Below are 22,165 nucleotides of genomic sequence, written 5' to 3' on the forward strand. Positions count from 1 at the left end.
CTGCTGCTCTTAATCCATCCATTTAATAATGTAGAACCTTCCCATGAATATGAGTTTAAAGGAAATACTTCCTTATAATATATCATCAATAACTCTAAGCCTGGTAGCCATAATGTGTCTTTTTTATAATGGACTATGTGACGATAAGAAAAGGCCAAGTTATAAAGCTTCCAGTGCACACAGATTGATTAACCTCACTTCTAACTATTCAACCCCTGTCTCCATAATAGGGGTGTAAAATACAGTGTCGCATAGTGATCAATTAGTCTAAGAACCTGTTTACTCAAACCTGTTATCTGGTAGATCTGAACGTTTATCTGATCATTTGGAATTTTAAGATCCCACCGGCCCCTTGTATTAGTTAACCTAGTTTTGACCTCTGTCTGCTTTTTCTTCACTAAATTGCCTTCAATTTGTATTTGATAATTGGAAATGACATACCTCTCCCTCCTTGTTTTGTTTGTTTCAGCTTTGTTAATGGACTTTGGTCTCCTCATTTTCCCTTTTTATATGATTCATTAGATATTGAGCTTTTGTTTTGGGGAATTCTACATTGTTTGGCACTTACTTGGTAATTCAAGCTTTGTGTATATGGAACCCGGAGAGTTTGTGTTGACTAATCTTTGGGAGTTGACTTTGACGAGCTATGGGCCCTTATACACGACACTGGCGCAGTTTGTGAGATCATCATTTTGATGTGTACTTTGGGTCAGCAGTAGAATCTCATTTCTTGCTGACCATACTCAATTTTGCTGATGCTTTTTTACTTTTCAGTAGAAATTGGTCTGCATGTTGAGGCAGGTTCTGATTTAGAAGAAGAAGACATTTGTATTGCCAAGTATTATGTTACACATACAGAAAATTGTTCTCTGTATTTAACCCATCCCACACAGTGGGAGCAGTGGGCTGCCGCAAAGGCGTCTTGCAAAGGGACACTTCGGCATAGGACATGGAGCAGCCGGGGTTCCAACCGCCAACCCTGCAGTTCCCGGTGCACCCTCTCTACTCCATGCGCCCTTGGTTGCCCCGTTTTTTTTTTATTTTACTTCCTAATTGTTCAGCTTCTTGAATTGCTCCACTGGATCCCAGGCTGCTTGGTGGGAGATTAAATCTGAGAGTGGTTATGGTTATGGTGACTGTTGGGAGTATATTGGCTGTACAGCCACAAAAAGAAAAAAGAAAATTGCCAAAAATGTATTCTATTACAATCCTTTTGTATTGTTTTTTTGAACTTTGTCTTGTGTTCCAAGTGTCAAGGTCAAACCTTGTTAAACGAGGTCGCGAGTGAGGGTCGTGGGCCATTCAGCCTGCATGGTAGTCTTTTTTTATCCTGCACCGTAACACTTCCGCAGCACAGAGGCCACACATCAATACACTTCACATTACTGGTTTGCCCCCGTCCAATGTTTGTTAGACTTGACCTTGGATAAAAAGATAAGGTTTAACATTGCGTGGGCACCCTCTTCTCTGAGCCAGTTTTATAAATTCACCTATATCTATGCATGAGCTCTGCATAATATGCGCTTTCTTCTTTCTTGGTTGCGAGGAAAGAAGAATTTAAGTGCCTCCCCTCAGCTCAACCAACCTGAAAACGATGTGGTTCTAAAGTTGTTGTGTGGAGTTAAATATAAATCGCGCGCTGTATTGCATTACACAGTAATTAAATGATGCAATCATTTTCACAATTTCAGCTCTGGTAGTCCATTTGATACATTTTTAGCTTTGCTTTCACACTTACTTTACTTTGCTGGTTGCCAGGTTTGTTTAATAGGGTTTATTACATGGAAAACACCCACTCGGCTACTTCATCACTATTGACTGTGGTTGTGATTTAACCCTTCCAACTGCATCCTGGTCATTTTATGTATAACAGCTTTGTGGGAGAGTTTTTCTGCCTTCTTATTGACTGCTCCTTCTTTTTAATCTCCACATTATAATGCAGCTTCTTAGCCAAAAGGTGTCTGGCATAACTAAAACAATAGACACACACAAGAAGTCACATTTTCACAAAAGCCCTGACAATAGCTAATTACTGGGGAGCTTCAAAGAATAATCTACCAAAATGGAGGACAAAAATATTTTGTGACACTGTTTTTGTTAGGAAATAGCAAACTGCATGTGTATTTTAGAATGCAGAGAGTGAGAGATGTGTTTCAAAGCAGAAAATTGCAGCACCTAGAAAATTAATTGGAGAAACTGGTATTGATCAGCAACACATCAACCTTAAAGTTTCTTGCCTCTCAAAAGTAGCTGTAAACTAAGATTTCTTTTAAAAGGGAGCATTTCTTATATTCTCTAAAATAGCTGTAAACTATGAGCCGTACTTCTCCTCTAATAAGTTGGGTTCGTGCTCCCTTAGGTGCTTGTTTACTGCTTAGTATGTCCAGCAACATGAATTAATCACACAGTGAAAATGACACCAGACTTGACAGGAGGCTGATTGCCAAGAGATCCCCCCTTAAGAAATTTGCTTCCTTCTCAAGTATCTATTTAGGCTGTTTTCCTTCCTCAAAATCACCAAAATTAAAACATACTAGTGTTTGGCTTTCATCGTAGGATGTTACCCTCAAGTATCAAGCAATTCCTTATAAAGCCTTAGGATGTTCATTGTTCGGGACAGTGTGTTAGGAATCACTGTAATTGTAGTATTCATCAGCATTGTCCAAGGCAACACACTTTATTGCAGTTTATGTCACTCTATTGACTACCTGGGTTTATTTTTTCTTAATTTACATGATGCCTCATACTAATTGTCAGGGGTGCGTGGGGAGGCAGGACTCAAATCCAAATTTTAAAGCAAAAACGACTTGAATAGTCAAAAGGGTTGACAATGACGCGACAAGTGATAGGAGACACACACAGCTTAAATACACTAGGAAGGTGCAGGTGATTGGACACAGGTGGAAACAATCAGACAATCACAGACGATGACAGGACAAGGCAGGAAGTGAAGTTACCCAGGGAGACAAGAAGCAGAAAACTACAAAATAAGACAGGAAATAAAACCACACCGTGACACTAATGAAAGTGCTTTGTCTCTTATTTTAATATTACGTTACATGTCATTTAGCTGACGCTTTTATCCAAAGCGACTTACAATAAGTGCATTCAACCATAGGGGTACAAACTCAGAAGAGCAAGAAACAAGAAAGTGCAAATCTTTAGTTTGCGGCGGAAGATGTGAAGGCTCTCTGCGGTCCTGGTGTCTTCAGAGAGCTCGTTCCACCATTTCAGATGAAGGACAGCAAAGAGTCGTGATCTAGTTGAGTGTTTTGCTCTCAGTGAAGGAGGGACGAGGAGTTTTGCAGATGCAGAGCGGAGATTGCGGGTCGGGATGTTGGGTTTGACCATGTCCTGGATGTAAACTGGACCCGATCCATTCACAGCACGGTACGTGAGCACCAATGTTTTGAACTGGATGCCGGCAGCCACCAGTAGCCAGTGAAGAGAGCGGAGGAGTGGAGTAGGGACAATTTCGGAAGGTTAAAGACCAGTCGAGCTGCTGCATTCTGGATGAGCTGCAGAGGTCGAATGGCGGTAGCAGGAAGACCTGCCAGGAGGGAGTTGCAGTAGTCCAGGCGGTAGATGACAAGAGCCTGAATCAGTACCTGGGCTGCCTTCTGAGTGAGCAGGGGACGTATTCTCCTGATGTTGTAGAGCGTGTATCTACAGGATCGTGTTGTCCAAGTGTTGTTGGGAGTCAGGGAAAGTTGGCTATCGAGTGTGATGCCGAGGTTCCTAGCGGTCAAAGTGGGCGTTAGCACGGAGTTGCCAAAGTTGACCGTCAGGTCCAGGGTCGGAGAATCTTTTCCCGGAAAGAGAAGTAGTTCAGTCTTATCGGGGTTGATTTTCAGATGATGAGCGGACATCCACTGAGAGATGTCAGTTAGACAGGCAGAGATCCGTGCCGCCACCTGGGTGTCCGAGTGAGGGAAGGAGAGAATTAGTTGGGTGTCATTGGCATAGCTGTGGTAGGAGAAGCCATGCGAGCGAATGACGAGAGAGTTGGTGTAGAGCGAGAAGAGGAGGGGACCCAGGACGGAACCCCGAGGAACTCCAGTAGTAAGAGGACAAGGTTCTGACACAGATCCTCGCCAGGTTACCTACGTCTACGTAGAGGTAGAACGAGAGAAGGGAGAGAGCAGAGTCTGAGACACCAAGTTCCTGGAGGGAGGAAATAAGGATCTGGTGGTTGACTGTGTCAAATGCAGCAGAGAGGTCCAGAAGGATGAGGACAGAGGAGAGAGAGGCGGCTCTAGCAGTGTGGAGTTGCTCTGAGACAGCGAGGAGAGCAGCCTCTGTGGATTGGCCTGCCTTGAAGCCTGACTGGTGGGGTCAAGGAGGTTGTTATTGTGGAGACAGGAGGAGAGTTGGTTAAAGATCGCACGTTCAAGGGTTTTGGACAAAAAGGGAAGAAGAGAGACCGGTCTGTAGTTGTTTTCTTCAGAAGGGTTGAGGGTAGGTTTCTTCAGGAGAGGGTTAACTCTTGCCTCCTTCAGAGAATTGGGAAACAGCCAGATAACAGAGCATTGTTGATGAGACAGGTGAGGAAAGGAAGAAGGTCAGGTGCGATAGATTGTAGAAGATATAATAAAATAAACAAACCTGGTACTATCCTGGTTAGCCCCTTATGCTGTTTCAACAATCTCCAAATCTGGTTTGGTGATGCTGCCGGTATCACTACTATCACTGCACAAATGAATGAATGTAACACACGTTTAAATAAGATCCTTTTAGAGTGAAAAATGGGAAATTCCTCACCGCAAATTTCCTCAGAAACCGATTTAAAAAGACTGCTGATGAGAAACCACATCTTTCCTTTGTTTCCCAACCCGGTGAGAATATGCATTACATACATAAGATTGTGGGTGATTTAAGATTGTTGCATCCTTCAAATAGTCAGAAATAAAAGGATCCTCAAAATTGAAACAGTCTTTCAGCAGCATTTGATTGTTGGGGCATCCTTTGAAATTCTGCCGTGGAAGCATCCTTCCCTGCCTTTGAGAAATGTCCACTGTATTTAGACTATTATTCCAAAGGGGAAATTTGCAGCATTGTATTCAAGACGTTCAAGACAACTATACATATATTCAGTATATAGAACTGGACACTATACTAGACTCAACAACATACATGCAGGCGGACCTGGTGTTTAAGGTGGTCATGGCTGCACAGATCAGGCTTTCCTCAAAGCCTTTCTGCACCTCATTACTCTCTACCTGCACCTGAAGGTCAGTAGGGTGAAGTAGTGATTAAGTAAGTGATGTCCTGTTTTATTTAAGTTGAAATATGTGCAATGGCCTCATTGTTCAGCTCTGCGAGCTGGAGTGTTGGGAGAACAATTATCTCGGCCATTGGTTATGCCTGTTTGGCCTGCTTAGTTACGGATAACATGTTGAAGAAGCAGGTGCGACAGAAATTTCTAGTTGGACAAATAATAATTTGATACAACAGTTGAAAAAGGGAGGGAACATACAGTGCTTTGAGCTTACGGATGGCAGATTGTCCTCAGTGGCTTGTTTTTTAGATGTCGATGGTGCACTAGGTCGATTGTCAAGTGACACTCCGAGGTATTTGTAAACTCTTTGCTTATTATTGGGCGCAGAGGTGAGGAAGGAACAATGCATGTACTTCAATTGATCTAATCTATTGTATTAAGTACGTTCTAAAAGCAGGTGGGTGTGCACAGCCAGCAGGCTGTCACAAATGGATCAGACCATGGATCAGAAGTGTGGAGACGTTGTAGCTTCTTGATGATTAGAAGCCTTTGGTTGGTGTTAAAAGCAGAGCTGAGTTCCCTTTACGAATCATCACAAAGGGCCCCGGGGAGCCCAGGTACTGGAGGAGGAATTTCAGCAGGCACACAGCCTCCAATTGTTCCTTTTTTATTAGAGAAGGAGTACGCCTGCTGGAGCTCATTAAAAAGATTGAATTTCTCTTTGGCATGACAGCTAACCACTAGCATTACCGTCACACCGAGCTGCAAGCTCCACAGCAACAGCCTTGAAAACGACACAATGACACAGATACAAATCAGTGTTGACTGAAACGGCCATTCGTTCATGTTCATTAGTTTTTGCTTTGAGCTAGTCATTGATACCTGGAGAGGTTGGAAGAGGATATACATTTGTTAAACGTTACAATTGTACATAAATGTTTAATTTTTGAATCCCACCCCAGACAACCGGCGTGACCAGGTGCCCTCGACTTTTGCAACTGACATTGTCGAAGGGGAACAGGCATTCGCATCACCTGCCTCTCCGTAGATGCCTGTGCAGATGTGGGAGGGATCTAACTTAATGCTAAATATGTGGCACTTGTTAGAGTCTCACTGCGTTTGAATAGCAGTAGTAAATGGCATAAATGCTGATTAGTATTTCAGTGATTAAAGAGGGTCCATTCTGTTGAAGCTTCCTTGTGAAAGACACTGTTTAAGAGTTGTTGTACGTGAGCCCTGATTTATCTAGTACATAATTATAATCCTCACAGAAGGGTCGTTAAAAAAATATAGGATACTAAAGATATCAGATAGAAAGCAGAGGTTTCTGTTTATGAGCAAGCACCAGCTATCAAGCCAGCAATGAGAAGAGTCTGTAAGTATGGAAATAGACCCAGTAAAAGAATGAGATTAGACAGCACAAGGCATCTGCAGGGTACATACAGACCGATACCCCAGAGCAATGGTTACACATCTTAAAAGGAGCATTCCTCCCTCACCCACTTACTCTGTTTCTCCTCTCACTGCTTCTGTCTGAATCCTTCATCTGCCTCATGCTATTTCAATCAGAATCAGAATCGGCTTCATTGGCCACGTATGCTTACGCATATGTGGAATTTGTCTCATCTTTCATTCTTGATATGATTTCATATGCCCTCATCTGGCAACTTTTCTCAATTTCCTCAATTCAACCGTCTGGGCTATAAAACTATGTCTTCAGTTATAGTCAACAACATGTAGTTGTGTACATTCTTCTCTTATGAAATCTCTTTTTGTGTCTATGCTATAAGCAGTAAGGTACGAGAAAGCTGCAACAAATGTGAAAACCTTTTTGATAGTTAAAGGTATTCTAATCAGTGACTCAATGACTTGTGACTTGTGACGGAGTTTTTATACGACCCTGAATATAAAGAGGTATACTCTGTGCTTATTTTAGGCTTGAAAGGGCACAAAAGGATCTTCAATAGAATTTGACCTTCACAAGTCAACAGTTAACCACATGAAGGTGAACAAAAAAAAGTTCAGATTGCTGCAACACTCAGTTCATGAGTTCCATATTAAACTCAATGTCGTGACAGGAAGCTGAAGGGCGTGTTTTCAGACATCTACCTGGCTAACCAGGCTTCACATGTCACATTTGCTAAAACATAACCTGGATGTATGCCCCCTGTTGCCTGAAGACCAAACACATTATGTTTTTAAACAGGAAAACCTTGCTCAGCAACACCAGGGCTTGGAAAACAGTTAGAAAACTAAAAAGCATTTTTTTCTTTAATTCTTCCTTTCCTGCATGGCAGTGAAGAGTCCCTTTGTTTTCAAAGACTGTTTTATTACTAAGCTGATGAACAATACCGCACAGAAAACGGAAAATGTTCAATTAATGCTCTTAATTTGTCTGCTGAAGACAAGAAAATGTGTTTTCACGAAGAACGACCACATTTCCTTTCCCCATTGTAGTGATTTTATGATGTTATTTCTTTTCACTCTCAGTTTGTTGTGGCAGGATGATTAAAGTGGGCAAAAGCAGGTTGAATGTCAGAAGACAGTAATCACGAAGCATATTCCAGGGAGTGTCCTGGACTTCGCTTCCCCTATCATACATGTGGATCAACACATTTCTAATTCAAACAGTGTTGTTGATATATATGTCAGGGTTATTAGTTGTAATTAGTGTCTTTAAAAGTTTAACTACTATCTAACAAAACATCATGAAAACGGCTCAAAGGTCTGCACGGTGGTATCATCTGGACTAAAGAATTAACGTGCACTGAAATCAAAGCAATAAATTAATGTTAGCTTCTGTGCGAAGACATGGCATTTTAGACTGAAAACTGAAAAACTGCAGAAAACTATAACTCGTACCGTTCCTTCACACCTTAACGCGTGTTATTTCTGCACTAATGTTCTTATTAAGAGGAAGCAGGATTATGAAGTCAACTCTTTGTTTGACAGGAAGCCAGTGTAAAGACCTCAGAACAGGAGTGATGGGATCCCCTTTCCTGGTCTTATCAGTAGTCGAGTCTACTGAAGAAAAATGCATTGGCATATTTTTCCAGATTTAGTCGAGGCTGATTTTGTAACTCTTTTGTAATTAAACTTAATATGGCTGTTGGATTTGAGGTCCAATTCCATAATTGCACATAGATTTCTGGCTTGGTTTGTGGTTTTTAATATCAGTAGTTGAAGCTCAGAGTTGACTTTTGATCGTTCACCCTTGTTACCAATTACATTGTTTTTTATTACTTCCTTGGGGAGCACCAAGGGTGAAACGTTTAAAAACTGCTGATAAGGTCCTCATCACATAAACAGTCAGCATTTTGCTTAAATCATCATGAATACTATTGCTAGATGTGGAGGACAATTTGAGTATTAATCTAGACAAGTATAAGAGAGATGCACTTCTTAGGGGTTTGTTAAATATAGTTTTTATATGTGATTATGTATTTCGTTATTAAGTTTGCAACGCTGGTTTACAGAAAAGTGGCAATTCGGAGAGCAAGAGGACGCAGTGTCCAACAAAATCAGTGATGTGGAGAAACAATGGTGATTACTGTTAATGTATTCAAGCAGAGAAAGTATGTAGTCTATGATCATGATGATTTATGCAAAATGTAAGCAAAGTATTTCGACAAAGACCTTTTACTTTCTGCAGTCACTGCAAACACCCACATGAATGCAACTTTATTCAAATGCTGTTTTCTCTCTTTGTGTCTGTAGGGCCCGATCTTGGCCTTCGTCACTCACAGCTAATGGATGTCTTTACCCAGTATGCCTACAATGACAGTTTCAACGACAATGAAACATGGAGCTTCAACAAAACAGATCAAGAGCAGAAGCACCTCTACAACTACTACGCCATGCTGCTTACCCTGCTTATCTTCGTCATTGTCTTTGGCAACGTGCTTGTGTGCATCGCTGTGTCCAGAGAGAAGGCCCTGCAGACCACCACCAACTACCTGATTGTCAGCCTGGCTGTTGCTGACCTGCTGGTGGCCACACTGGTTATGCCCTGGGTCGTCTACTTAGAGGTAGAATACACAACATTTACATGCATACACTGCTTACTAATGGTAGATTCATAACTTAATATGCTCTGCTGACATGCTCACCCTATCTGTTGAAGTACAGATTGTCTCTTCTTCTGTTATCTTTTGTAATTAAAAACAGTATGAATGGATTTGCAACTTGCAGTACAACATCTATAAAATAAGTCTGTTTTTCATAGTATCACCAGTATACCAAAAATAGGAAAACATAACGTGGCAAAACATGCATTTACAGGGAATCTGCTGCTGGTGAAAAGGTTTTCTTAGCCATGCAAGCCATCTGCAGTTGTCAAGCGGGTCAAAGGCTTAAGGTGAAACAAGGGTGACGGCTGATATGTTCACATCAGCATTGTAAATATCAGACCTGCGGTGGTTAAAGGCATGTAATGTAGCAACACTGACAACATCATAATGTCAGACTAGTGTATTAAGGCAGAGGTCAGATGTCTATGAATAATTTGTCCTAATTCAGGGATATATCCTTTTCTATTCACAGCTGGGATGATGTAGATCTGCTTTGTTTTGTTCCTTAAAACAGTTGTGGCACATCAATGCCTGCTAACCAGTGAAACCTAAAACAGAACAGAGACTCAGGTTTGTAAAAAAAAAAACTCCAATCTACTGAATCAATAGCAAGCAGGATGCGGGCTGGCTTTAAGACTAGTCTCTCTATCTCCTGATCATTGCTCATGTCTTCTGTCTATGTTCTTACCCTGGGTATTATTTCTGACCCTCAGACTGTAGGTCACGCTGTCTGATGTAGAGAAAGGCAAACACAGACTACAGGGACTCTAATCCCCCTGTGGCTCTCAGTGAGTCAAGACGATTATGTTTCTCATCACATCAGTACAGTGTTTTAATTCATAGGGTGTCTACTAGTCTGCATGTTCTTTATGTGCATTTGTACATACAGCACAGTGGTGAGTAGCAATGTATCATTATGTTATCGGGATAGTAATGCTGTTTGTGTGTGTTAACAGTTTAGTTAAAAGTTTAAAGTAAATTCTTTGTTAGACAGGAAGCCAGCGTAAGGACCTCAGAACAACCGTGATGGGATCCACTTACTTGTTCTTAGTGAGGATTCGAGATTTGTGAACACAACGTTACAATAGTCCAGTCTACTGAAGACGAATGCATGGAAAAGTGTTTCTAAATTCTGTTGACATAAATTCCTGAATCCTTGATATATTCTTCAGGGGATAATAGACTGATTTTGTAATGTTGTTCTATGGCTGTTCAGATTGAGTTCTGAATCTATAAATACAACAAGTTCTCTGGCCTGTCTTGTAGTTTTTAACATCAGTGATTGAAGCCGAGCGCTGACTTTTATCATGCGTCCTTGGCCCCAAAAACAGTTCCTTCTGTTATCTTTGTTTAATTGAAAAGAATTAAATTTTTTTCATGCAGTTATCAAGCCCTTGTGTGGGAGTATAGTCCCCAGGCCATATTGTCAGATTTTTCTGCCTGCTTAGTTATGATAGCATACTTTGTTTCATTTCATAATCTTAATTAGTGGAAACATATTTCATTGAATTGAATGAGGACATGTGTCCAAGCTTTTGACTGCTACTGTAGATGTTGAACAGGAGAGTCCCCAAAATGAAACCCTGGGGAACACCACATGTCATTTTAATCCGCTCTGCTGTCAAATTAGCTACAAACACAAAGTATTGTTGGTCCTTCAAGCAGGATTTGAACCAGTTAAGTGCCACAGTCTCGCCCAGATTTTTCTTTTTTTAAGTGGATGTCGTTGAAAACCGCTGTGGTGCCCTCGAAATCCTGCCTGGAAGACATAAAACAGTTGTTTATGGCCAAAAAGTTGTTTAGCTGAGGAAAAAAAACTTTTTTTAAATTACTTTAATTATATAGGTGAGGTTTGCTTTTCTTCTATCATTTTTAATTGTTACGTAGTTTAAATGAGTCTTTTTTAAGAGCGGTTTAATAAGGGAAGACGAGAGAAGATGTATTGCAATTGGAGCTCTGCAGCCACTTACACTGGAGGAATTTTTAGCCCGTCAACGGTAGCAAATAATATGCCTGTCTTGTTACTGTTTTTGCTTGTGATGTCAGAGAAGAAGGAATGCCTTGCATTTCTCAGTTTCTTCTTGTATTTAGAAATGTATTTTTTGCTCAGCTCTTTCAGCTGATTCTCTTTTCTTTATTCTGACCAGTTGGGCCTTTCTCAAAGGAGATCTTACCGGAGATAACCTTCATTTTAGTGGGTGCAAATTGACTGAGATGCCTGAGGGCTGGTGTGGAGGATAACTTTTTCTTTTCAGTTTCTTTTTTTTCTTTAGAAAAACCCACTACGAACACCTTCGTAATACATTTTTGGTCTGCACCCCAAGGCGAGATAACCATCACACCTTAATAACAATGTCAGGATAATTCTCTCAACTCCCACCAGAACCACAAATGGCATATTTAATTGTTTTCATAGGCTGAGTAGTACTCCTAATGATAAAGAAACGATGTATAAAAATTTGCCTATTGCCCTCCAAAAAAAAAGAATGAATCCTCAGACTAATTTGTCATTGAACTTTGAGCAAGTTGGTGTTTCTTGTGTGCTCTTTCCTTTGAGCTCATTTAAACTGGACACTAAGGTTGGATCTACACTTGACAAATGTTGCTACTTGTGTTAACATTTATTTAATGAGCTGATTGTAGACACATTTAGAGTACTATTGTATCATTAATTATTTATGTGAAAAATGGTAATCCATATCTAGAACAGAAGGTGCTACGATTATTATTTATTTCAGGCTTACAGTAGTATTGATTAGAGTTCCATCCTGTTCTTCTGAACACTGTATGAGTGGGTGGGCGGGGGGGCTAACGGTTTCCTGTGTCAACAAAGAGCACACAAAAATGTCCAATTTTGGTGTAATACTACTCAAATTAATTGCTGAGAACTAAATACCGGCGTTATGTTAAATAAAAAATGTATCATCCAGCATGTGTTTGGAGTGGGATGTGCAACTGATGTTGGCGGGTCAAGCATCTAATGCTAATGTAAAGTAACATAAACAGAAACTTGTATAACTGCTTCAAAATATGCAAATATTTGGTAGGATTTAAAATGCTGGTATTTGAATATGTTCAGAGGAGCTAGTCTTTGATATGAATCATTGCGTTGTGAAAGGGAAGGAGCTGGTACATGTTGTCTCTGGACTGCTTTTTACCTTTTTTTGGAGGTTTTTAGTTGCTCATTTTATGTGTTTCTGGAGTCTCCCATCAGAGAAATGGCCAAAAATCAAGCATCTTTGGATAATAACAAAAAACACTTCACCTCCAATCCCACGTCAAAAAAAGACTCCTTTTTCATTTATGGCATTTTAGTGTCAGTAACCATGGCCGTGACGGCGTTTTTTGTGTTAATAAATGTATCAGCATGAACTGAAGCGAGAGGTTAGTCACAGAGTGTGGGTAGAGCATTCACACTTGCCCTTTATTATTAAATGCTGAATTAGCATTAATTGCCACAGTTCTTGCTTTCTGTCAACTGTAACTGATTCGAGCATATAGAGAGAACTTTATGCATTATTTGAGGATTCAGAAAAAATAAAAATGAATTAATTTTAAAAATAATAACCTTTGGACAGACTTGAGAATGTGACGTTGCTCCCCATGAAGAAATGTCATTTTCATGTATTGCCCGAAAAATATCCGATTCAATTCAAAAGTTTATTGTTTTTTTAATAAATGAAGGCAGCCTATTTTTAAATGAAAGAGCAGAAAACGTTAGTTTCTTTTCACGCTGATTATAAGTGGCATCTCAAATTGCATTTTTAAGAATGTTCATCCATTCTAAATGATCATAGCCGTGCACAGTGTTAAGCTATACTTGCACTTTCAAAAGTCCTGCTGTCAAAGCGTCCAAATAGTTTTTATCTTTTAGAATGTTTTCGTTTTGATTTCATCGCCTGAGACAAACATTAATATCCACAGAGCATGTTTCCTGCCACTGATGGGAATAGATCTGTGTGGCAGCCATAAGGGTTCGTAATGGATTTCAGGCACCGTGAGTCTCTTTAATTGGTTGGCGGCTACAGCACTGATTTGGGGGAGAGGAGCCACCTGTGGATTATAATCACCTGTAAAGACAAACAATGAAGTGGTGGTTGAGAGGGAGAGAACCCGAGGATATGGTTGACAAACATAGACAAACAAAACATAAATATAAAGGTTAGAAAAAGAAAAGAAGAGAAGAGAGGAGACGTTGTGACAAGGAGAAGGATGCTCATTAGTTTGTCTGATGACACGCCATCACTGCAAGTGCTGTGCTCCCAGGCAACAACATTAAGCGGTCGTTTGGTTTTGCAAAAACGTGTCCTGAAGACATAGATCAATATCTCTCATCAAAACCGTGGGAGGAAGCCGGTATATAGGGACACGCAATGTGGGTGGCATCGTACAGCGCAGCATCAACGATGATAGTGGTTTCTTCTTGTGGTTTGACTATCGATTAGAGAGCAATTGCATTTTGAATACAAAAAAGGTTTTGCCATTTGGGCAGTAGATTTGTTTTTTTACATTTATGTTTTTTCTTGCTGTAATTTTGTTGAAATAATTTGAAGAAAATAAAAGGCAAAGAGGTTTTACTGACGGGATTGCTTTTTGTTAAAGAAATAATATACAATTGTTTCTGCCAATGTGCAATGTTTTTGTTTTTTGATTGTTGCTGTTAATTGCCATTTGTTGATGCTTTTCTCCTCTAGGTAGTGGGAGAGTGGCGCTTTAGCAAGATTCACTGTGACATTTTTGTCACTTTGGATGTGATGATGTGTACAGCCAGCATCCTCAATCTCTGTGCAATCAGCATTGATCGGTGAGTTTGCCACTGCATTGATTGCTAAGGGCTGCCTTTCATGCTTTCTTCATACATTTTCTAAGGGATTCTTTAAAAGCATCACCGTCAATGTTCCCGTGTCTATATACTAAACTAAAAACGTTTATGTCACACCATTCACAGCAGCGTTATTTCAGTTCTAAATAAATAATATGAATGAATACCAATACATATTGCGATACCGCGATATATTGCGGTATCGCATTCATTTAAAGAATATTTGTTATTATGTGTTAACGCACTCATTGGCTCTGAGTAGGGTAACAGTGACAGTATTTGAGGGCGGTTCTATGCTGCTGGGAAAGCTCACATGGACCTAAACAGAAAAGAAATGGTGGGGACAGAAAAATGGAGAAAGGTAGCTAACACTTGCATGGACAGTTCTTTTGTTTTTACTGAAATTCTAAAAATTTAGTAAAATATTTAAATAAAATATTTCTTACAATATAATATCATATATATAATAATATTTCTTATAATGTAATATTATAAAAGTGTGCATAGGCCAATATTGTGTTTAACACAAACAATACAATAGAGGAGTGGAAACAGTAGGAAAGAAGTGGGCATCCAAAATATATGTATATGTATATATATATATATATATATATATATATATATATATATATATATATATATATAGTAAATTTACTGGTAAATGCATTACTTAATGCAGTTTCGTAGAACCATCATTCTGTGACAATCCATCTGGGAGATCACTGTCCATCTACACGCACTACTTATACACGCACTACACGCAAGTATTTGTTTGTATTGAACAGTTGATGCCCTAACGTGTCCTTTATCTCATCAAAACATGGAAAAGTTGCTTGTGCTTCTTCGCGTAAAAATACATTTTCTGCCTCTAGCTTTTAAATGCTCGAATGTATTCACCAACAAATCACTAACCGTGGCTGTCTGCTGCTGGGTTCAGAGCAAGCATTTTAAAGTGGATTGTTAAAGCTTTTCTCCCGCGGCTGAAAACAATTCAGTGAGCGTAAATCGGTAACTGCTGAGCTAAGTTGTCATGCTCTGAGTGTGTTACTACGAGTGACCCCTTGCATCTACACGTTTGATTGGTGTTCATATAAAAATATTATTTCTAGAAGGAATACAGTAGGTCGAAAATCTTAGAACCAGTTCTATTTAAATGGGTTGCGGTTCACAACAACACGTCCTCATCCTCATCTCATTAACGCTTGTCCAAAAACGTATTGACTTATTTAGTTGTATAACTACCATGATCACTCAAGTCATGAATAACGGAAATTAAAGTGGATCAAAAATTGCTGAATGGAATGAAAAGCTAAGCTTATGCTTAAGAACTACGGGAAGTAATCATGTAGTGTTGACAACCACAACATTTCCTTTGAAACTTGAGACTGACAGTACGTCTTTGTTTCATTCACTATTTATCTTAGATTCATGAAGATAAGAACATCTCATTTTATGCAACATAGAAACTCAGCGTCATCACACATGCACACAATTTCAACTGTTTCTGAGGTGAATGAATTACTCCAGAATACAAATGTCTCATATGTGGAGAGTAGCTCATCAGGAGCTACTCTGAACAATCTCATGGTAGATCATTGTTTGCGTGTTTTTGAAATGAATGTTACGGGCTGAGTGGAATATTAATTCATCTGACTTGTGCATATTTGCTGCGTTCTTGTGAATACGGTTGAGGGATGATGAAGACAGTAGCAGGAGTCCCTTTTCCTGGCCCAAGTCCATTTCCGACCAATGTATTTTCCTGTGTACAAATCAAAGTATTGTACTTTGTTCTTCTCACCAGTGTGAATGTGTCAACATCTTATTGATAGACAAGACAGAAAACAGCATTGTTAGAAAACAGCTTTGTTTGATCTACTCACATACTCTTTGAAAGCTGAAGACTATAGAAAAAACTGCTTTTATGTAGGAGGTGACATGAATAAACACTTGCTAAATGTGATTGAACAGAGCTGAAATTATGTTGCCAAAAGGCGCATTTCTTTTAAATTGACACTTTACTCCGAGGACACTTTTAATGAGTCCACAATAGGCACGTATTTATCAAGCATTACAGAAGAGTCAGGCCTCAACTTTAGTGACATGAATATGGAAAATACATATTCTTATGATTTCATGACAAAAAATGACAGGCTTTTAAAACTGTTGCAGACATTCATAATTGTCCATAATATCCTCTTCCTGTTAATCTATCCACGAAATTCCTCTCATTTGGTATGCTGAAAGCCTTGGCATCTGTAGACTTGTTTTGACTGAGGTTGGTAGCGTGTCACAAGATTTCATTTGAGACAAGATGCTGCTTTTATGATTGTGCTAATTACAGGTTTATGTACTTTATGTGCTGCAACCCTGCAGTTAATTTGGATGATCGATTAACAGCTGCACCGCACCAACACTTGATGTGTCATGCACAATTTCACATCCCTTTTATTAAGAACTGTAGCTGAAATTGACATATTATTCATGCTGCTATTTGTGGCAACTGTGCTTCAAGCATATGAGATGGAAGGACTGATACCTTTAATTACATGAAGTTCCCTCGGAAATTTCTTGAAAAAATGCACATTGTGTTTATTCTTTAGCCCTTAAAAATATGTGGATTACTTACAAAGCTGACTTTATAGACACCGTTGTGTATGAATTATTTTTTTAATTGCGTGTAGGTAGATATTCAGTCAGTCACGTTCTTGAAATACACTTTTCTTTTGGCCCAGCAACGGCACAGATTAAAACCTTTGGATATACAGATGAGGTTTATTCATACCCAAGGTCTATTTTCCCCAGGACACTGGTACAGTCTGATGCATAATCCTCGGCGACAAACATAATACAACTGCTTGTATTCTTATTCCTTGTATGTGTTTCCATAAAGACACTCAAACAAAACAGTCTCTGAAAAGCACATACTGTAGCTGTTTCCAAAGCGCCTGCCAACATCAAATGATGATGATCAAAGATGACAAGCAAGATCTCTCGCTTTTACCACTTCATTGATGAAAAAAGAGAACTAGTAAGAGAAAGGGGGTACATTCATTTTATCCTTCATGAATACATTGAAACCGTGAAAACAGCTTTCATTCTCTCTAGGTAAAAAAGTTTTTGTTTTCATGTCATCTTTTTTTGACATTTGTAATGAAGTGGCTATTTTCTCTCTTCACCTCTTAGTTACACAGCAGTTGCAATGCCAATGCTGTACAACACTCGCTACAGTTCCAGGAGACGGGTGACAGTAATGATCTCTGTGGTGTGGGTGCTGTCTTTCGCCATATCATGCCCCTTATTGTTTGGCCTAAATAACACAGGTAAGAAATGATACGATTCAAACAATAAATGCTCTTTTCATGATGTTTGACTACATTGGTGGAGCAATAGCGGGGCCATCCTGCATCATTCATGGTGGCATCCACTGCACAGTATAGTACAAGCGTCTGCATTGTAGACACATTGTAAAGATGTTTGCAAAATTGCAATCCCTATTTACAGCATTGCACACTGTACAATGCATTGTGCTGTAAAAGTGTCAGATACCCATACCAGTAAACGATTACCTGATGATACAAGCGAGCCGCAGCCCTTTACGTTGCTTATTACACAAAACACACGCATGGGCTTTACAGGAGGATTACAGGTAAAGCAGATTAAGGGCTTTTTAGTCTTGTTGCTGACTGGCGCCTGTGGTTCAATTCCTTTCTCTTTGAAGCCACTCATCCCTTTGAGTGCCTTAATGTAACATTTATTTCTACCAGAACTCAGACAGTTGGATTTGTGAGTCCTACACCCGCTTTTAGACTTAGATTGGGTGCTGATCTCACCACTGTAAGCTTCCAGAAACCAAAACTCGGTCACGTGTTTGTGTACTTGGCTGCTTTCAGTTTTGCAAATGTGAACATTTGGACATTGATTCAAAGGGGTATTTGAGTCATTAACCATGTAACTTCAAAGTTGAGGGCTCAAGCGGTGACAAAACCGGAGCCCACATTTTACTTAATACCCAAGTTTACACAACACAATTTTAATGTAAAAATGGGCATTAACTTTAATAGGCAACCCGTTCTGTCTCATAGGCACAACCATTGTGACGTGTGAAGATATTGGTTGTAAATATGAATTAGACAATTACTGTAAAATCTATAGTATCTATGACAACTGCTCTTAACCAAGTTTGAGTAGTGACAACTTTTGCCAAATCAAGCTGCCAATTGAGCTGTCTCTGAGGGAATACAATTTACTGGGGAAGGGAGCTGAAACGATTGTCTGGTAAATTCAATCTGTAGAATCTAAAATTAGCCCAGATTTGTGAGATATCAGCTGTACATTTGCTGATATAACCGTGGAGGAGGTGGCCTCCTCCATCAGATATAAGGCCGTTCCCGGTGAAGTCGGTGGGAATAAAAAAAGTTTCTAAGAGGTTAAAGTAAAAAAACAAGCCTTGGTTGTAAGCTGCAAATTCAGGCTATTTTATATTCTAAGGGGGAGACAAAACTTAGAAAGGAAAATGTTAATTGGGGTTTTCCCTATTCATCCTCTGCTTATCTCAACAGCTACCCGGGATGAGTCTCTCTGTGTGATCGCCAATCCAGCCTTTGTGGTATACTCTTCCATAGTGTCCTTTTATGTTCCCTTCATCATCACTCTGCTGGTTTATGTGCAAATTTATGTGGTACTGAGGAAGCGCAGGAAACGTGTCAACACCAAACCGAAGCAGCGTGTCCGTCAGGCTGCCGAGCCTGATGTGGCCACTTCGCTGAAAGTGAGTATGTAATATAGTTGCATTGTAATAAAAACACAGTGCTATTACAATCTCAAGATTCATTTGTGCCTTTATTATTCTAGAGAAACTTGATTTTTCTGTACTGTCTGAGCATTTTAAAGATGTCCTTTACAGTGAGTATGAAACTGTAATCAATAATCTTGTCAACTTAATTACACTTGTTGGTTTTATGGATTGTCATTTTATTACATAACATAACATGAATGGTAAAACCCAAACAAGGGTTTTTTCCTACGAAAAAGATTGAAAGGGCAAGACTCAGTTCTAACTCAAACGCGGCCATAAACCACGTTTACAAAATGTGGAGTTCTGCATTTCGGTTTCCCCATCTTGCTTTACGGCTTTCGCCATGTTTGTCCAACTTGTGGACATAATTGACCACAGTTGGCCTAGGAATTGTGACATAGAGGATACAATACACCATTTTATAAACGGTAGCGACCCGTCAATCAAAAGGCGGCCCGCTCTAAAGCATACTCAATGCATTATTTACTGAATCAACATCATGAGTGCGGCCATATAAGGACCTCCATACAATCAGACTTATTTTTGTAACCACAGCAGCTGCCACTTGCTGGCCAATTGAGAAATAACAAGTTTAAGGTAGAAAGCTTCAATTATCAGAACCCGGAGGTTGCAAACTGATTCGCACATTGACTGAGAACCTCCAAAGAAGGAATTCCCGCTTCAAGAGTCTTGTGGGTTGAAAAAAAACGGCTTGTAGTATTTACACAAATTGTTCAGGTCACCACAGGGTCTCCAGCTTCACCATAGCTCTGCCTCTCACTCTCTCTGAAATGGATATACAGGGCATTGACAATCTATCCCCTGATAAGGAGATGGATTACCTCTCAGCCGAGATTCAAGAAACAGAAACAAGCAGTGTCCATTGCACGGGTACACAAGAAACAGCAGGCGCTATACAACCTACTCCCTGGATCTCTAGAAAACAGGAGATTTCAGGCCTCTGTTGGATCTTTGCAACTAGATCTAATCTTGAGATCCTGTGCACCTGCACCTGCAGAGGTTATTTGCCAGCCTTTGCATGGTGGCAAAGAAGCACAAGCAACTTCCGGAACAGGCTGAAGAGGACTGACCTGTCCACCTGCGTTGTTTATACCGTCCAGGTTGCCTGTTATAAGAAACATTGGCCATGGTTCCAACCCTGGATGTATAAAGATAATAGATCCCCTGTTCTATGCAGTGGGGCCTATTCCTCCTCTTTGTCCGATGGGGGTGAAAAGAGAGTTGCCACATGCCACTGCAACTAAACCCTCAAGGCAGAGGATTTTGCAGAGGGCAAGAGACCTGTCTTTGTGGTAAACCATGTTTTTCAAAGGGTCAGGGTGCAACACCGGGTATTTCTCCCGTGCAGTGGCACCCGCTGATGCCATGCTTCAAACTCTCGAGCACTCTGCTCTGCAGGAGTAAATAAGAAGACCTTACGAATAATCATAGTTCTGCAAGCACAGGCACAGCTCTATACCAAGGGGGGCTTGCAGCTTCTCTACGAATCGCCGAAGAGGGTGCACTATGTCTCAGCAGCGGTTAAGCACGTACTGATGTACCAGCTGCGATAGTACAACCCATGGAGTCCAGTGGGGAGCTCTGTGTGTGCCTAAAGAAATTCGTAGCCTTCACTACACCTTTGGCATTTTAAGTGTTTTTCTTTCCCCATGTATGCAAATGGGGTATTCTTTAAATGGTTCCATCCAGGATACCTTTTGTAGTCACGTTTTCAGTGTTGAAAGCCGTCACACAACATGAATATGGATTTTAGTGAAATAATGCAGCTGAAATGGGTCTCCATAGGATGCCAAGTAATCATTTTCAACCAGTGCACTGCATTACTCATATCCATGCATGACTTCACCATGTGATGTGTGCGTGATTGTTATACAATGAGATCAGGGAGTACATTTAAAACCAACACGGGGGTTTAAAGGGAATACAAAATACACATTACTATAAAAATGCAATCTGTAAAGTGGTGATACGGCAGCATATTGACTGATTATGTACATAATCTTTGCTGATTCGAATAATGTAATTCAAAATAAAATTCCACTTACACTGTCAATTGTTCAATGCGTTTGCACCATCTTGGTGAGATGTCGAGCAAAGGGACTTGCAGACAGCTGCAGTTGAAGCTTCAGATCCGATTCTTGCTAAACTGCAGTTCTTTACCAAAGCTCGATATAGCCTTCCTTGACCCGGTAGGCTGTGGGATCTATGCTTAGTAAGCCTTTTTGTCAGTTGTGCTTTGTTACCTCACCCTGTCTGACACTGCTGTTTTCTTTTCAGGATAAGTGCACTCATCCAGAAGATGTGAGGTTGTGCACCATGATTGTTAAATCTAATGGGAGTTTTCCTGTCAACAAGAAGAAAGTGGTGCGTTCTCCTTTTTTTTGTCATTTTGTGTACACTCTTAATTGTTGGAAACATTTTTGTGCTGACCGTAAGGTTAATCAATGCGTCGCCTTAAAGTTTCCCTTGATTTGTCAAGAGAGCACATCATTTTAAAAGGCACCGCTTCGTTGGTCTAAACACTGCAAACGCAGAAAGTGTGACAATTTGTTACATGTTAATTAGACGAAGAACTGACCAACTGAATCCCTGTTTTTGTGTTCCTCCCGTTGCTGCATAGATATTCATCAAAGACGTAGTTAATGAGGGGGGCGATCTGGAGCTGGATGAGCTGAACAACAGCGGCAGAAGCCAGAAACAGAAGCAGAAGCAGCAGCCACGTTGTGCCCTGGGAGACACTCCGGCCACCAGCCACCAGCAACTGGTGCCCAACAAAGCCAACGCGAGCCCCACCTCCACACCGCCTACTCCCCCGGAGGAAGACCAGAACGCAGAGAAGAATGGAGATCCTACCCAGGAGACCCCCGGGGATCCAGCACCCGCTCTTGCCAAGTCCTTCCAGACCCAGGCCTTACCCAATGGCAAGATTCAGACCTCAGTGAAGACCATGAGCAAGAGAAAGATCTCCCAGCAGAAGGAGAAGAAAGCCACTCAGATGTTAGCCATTGTCCTTGGTGAGTTGGTTTACTTCTTTCTGTACTGATTATGCGTTTCACCTTTGATATTGTATATTTACAATCGCTAATATTATACTTAAATTACATGCATTTTGCGTTGTTATTTCCATGTTCATTTATTTTGGAAAGACCTAAAATGGAGCTTGGAAACAGGAAATGTAGCAATGCAACAAACATGTTCTTTTACTTGTATTCTAGAGTCTGTCCGTATGAGAGCCTGTT

At 40.3% G+C, this 22,165-nt stretch overlaps 1 protein-coding gene across 1 annotated transcript in view; it reads left to right on the top strand.

Annotated features, from left to right (window-relative positions):
* Nucleotides 1–22,165, top strand: part of drd2a (dopamine receptor D2a) — a 31,101-nt gene that overhangs the window by 7,918 nt on the left and 1,018 nt on the right. Inside the window, exons 2-7 of the mRNA XM_040188510.2 lie at nucleotides 8,936–9,246; nucleotides 13,983–14,092; nucleotides 17,294–17,430; nucleotides 18,670–18,878; nucleotides 21,204–21,290; nucleotides 21,547–21,940. Of these exons, the coding sequence (XP_040044444.2) occupies nucleotides 8,968–9,246; nucleotides 13,983–14,092; nucleotides 17,294–17,430; nucleotides 18,670–18,878; nucleotides 21,204–21,290; nucleotides 21,547–21,940 (1,216 nt within the window). The 5' untranslated portion in view covers nucleotides 8,936–8,967. The remainder of the gene's footprint in view (nucleotides 1–8,935; nucleotides 9,247–13,982; nucleotides 14,093–17,293; nucleotides 17,431–18,669; nucleotides 18,879–21,203; nucleotides 21,291–21,546; nucleotides 21,941–22,165) is intronic.

The sequence above is a fragment of the Gasterosteus aculeatus genome, chromosome 1 (genome assembly GCF_964276395.1).
Source record: "Gasterosteus aculeatus chromosome 1, fGasAcu3.hap1.1, whole genome shotgun sequence".
Lineage (NCBI taxonomy): Eukaryota > Metazoa > Chordata > Actinopteri > Perciformes > Gasterosteidae > Gasterosteus > Gasterosteus aculeatus.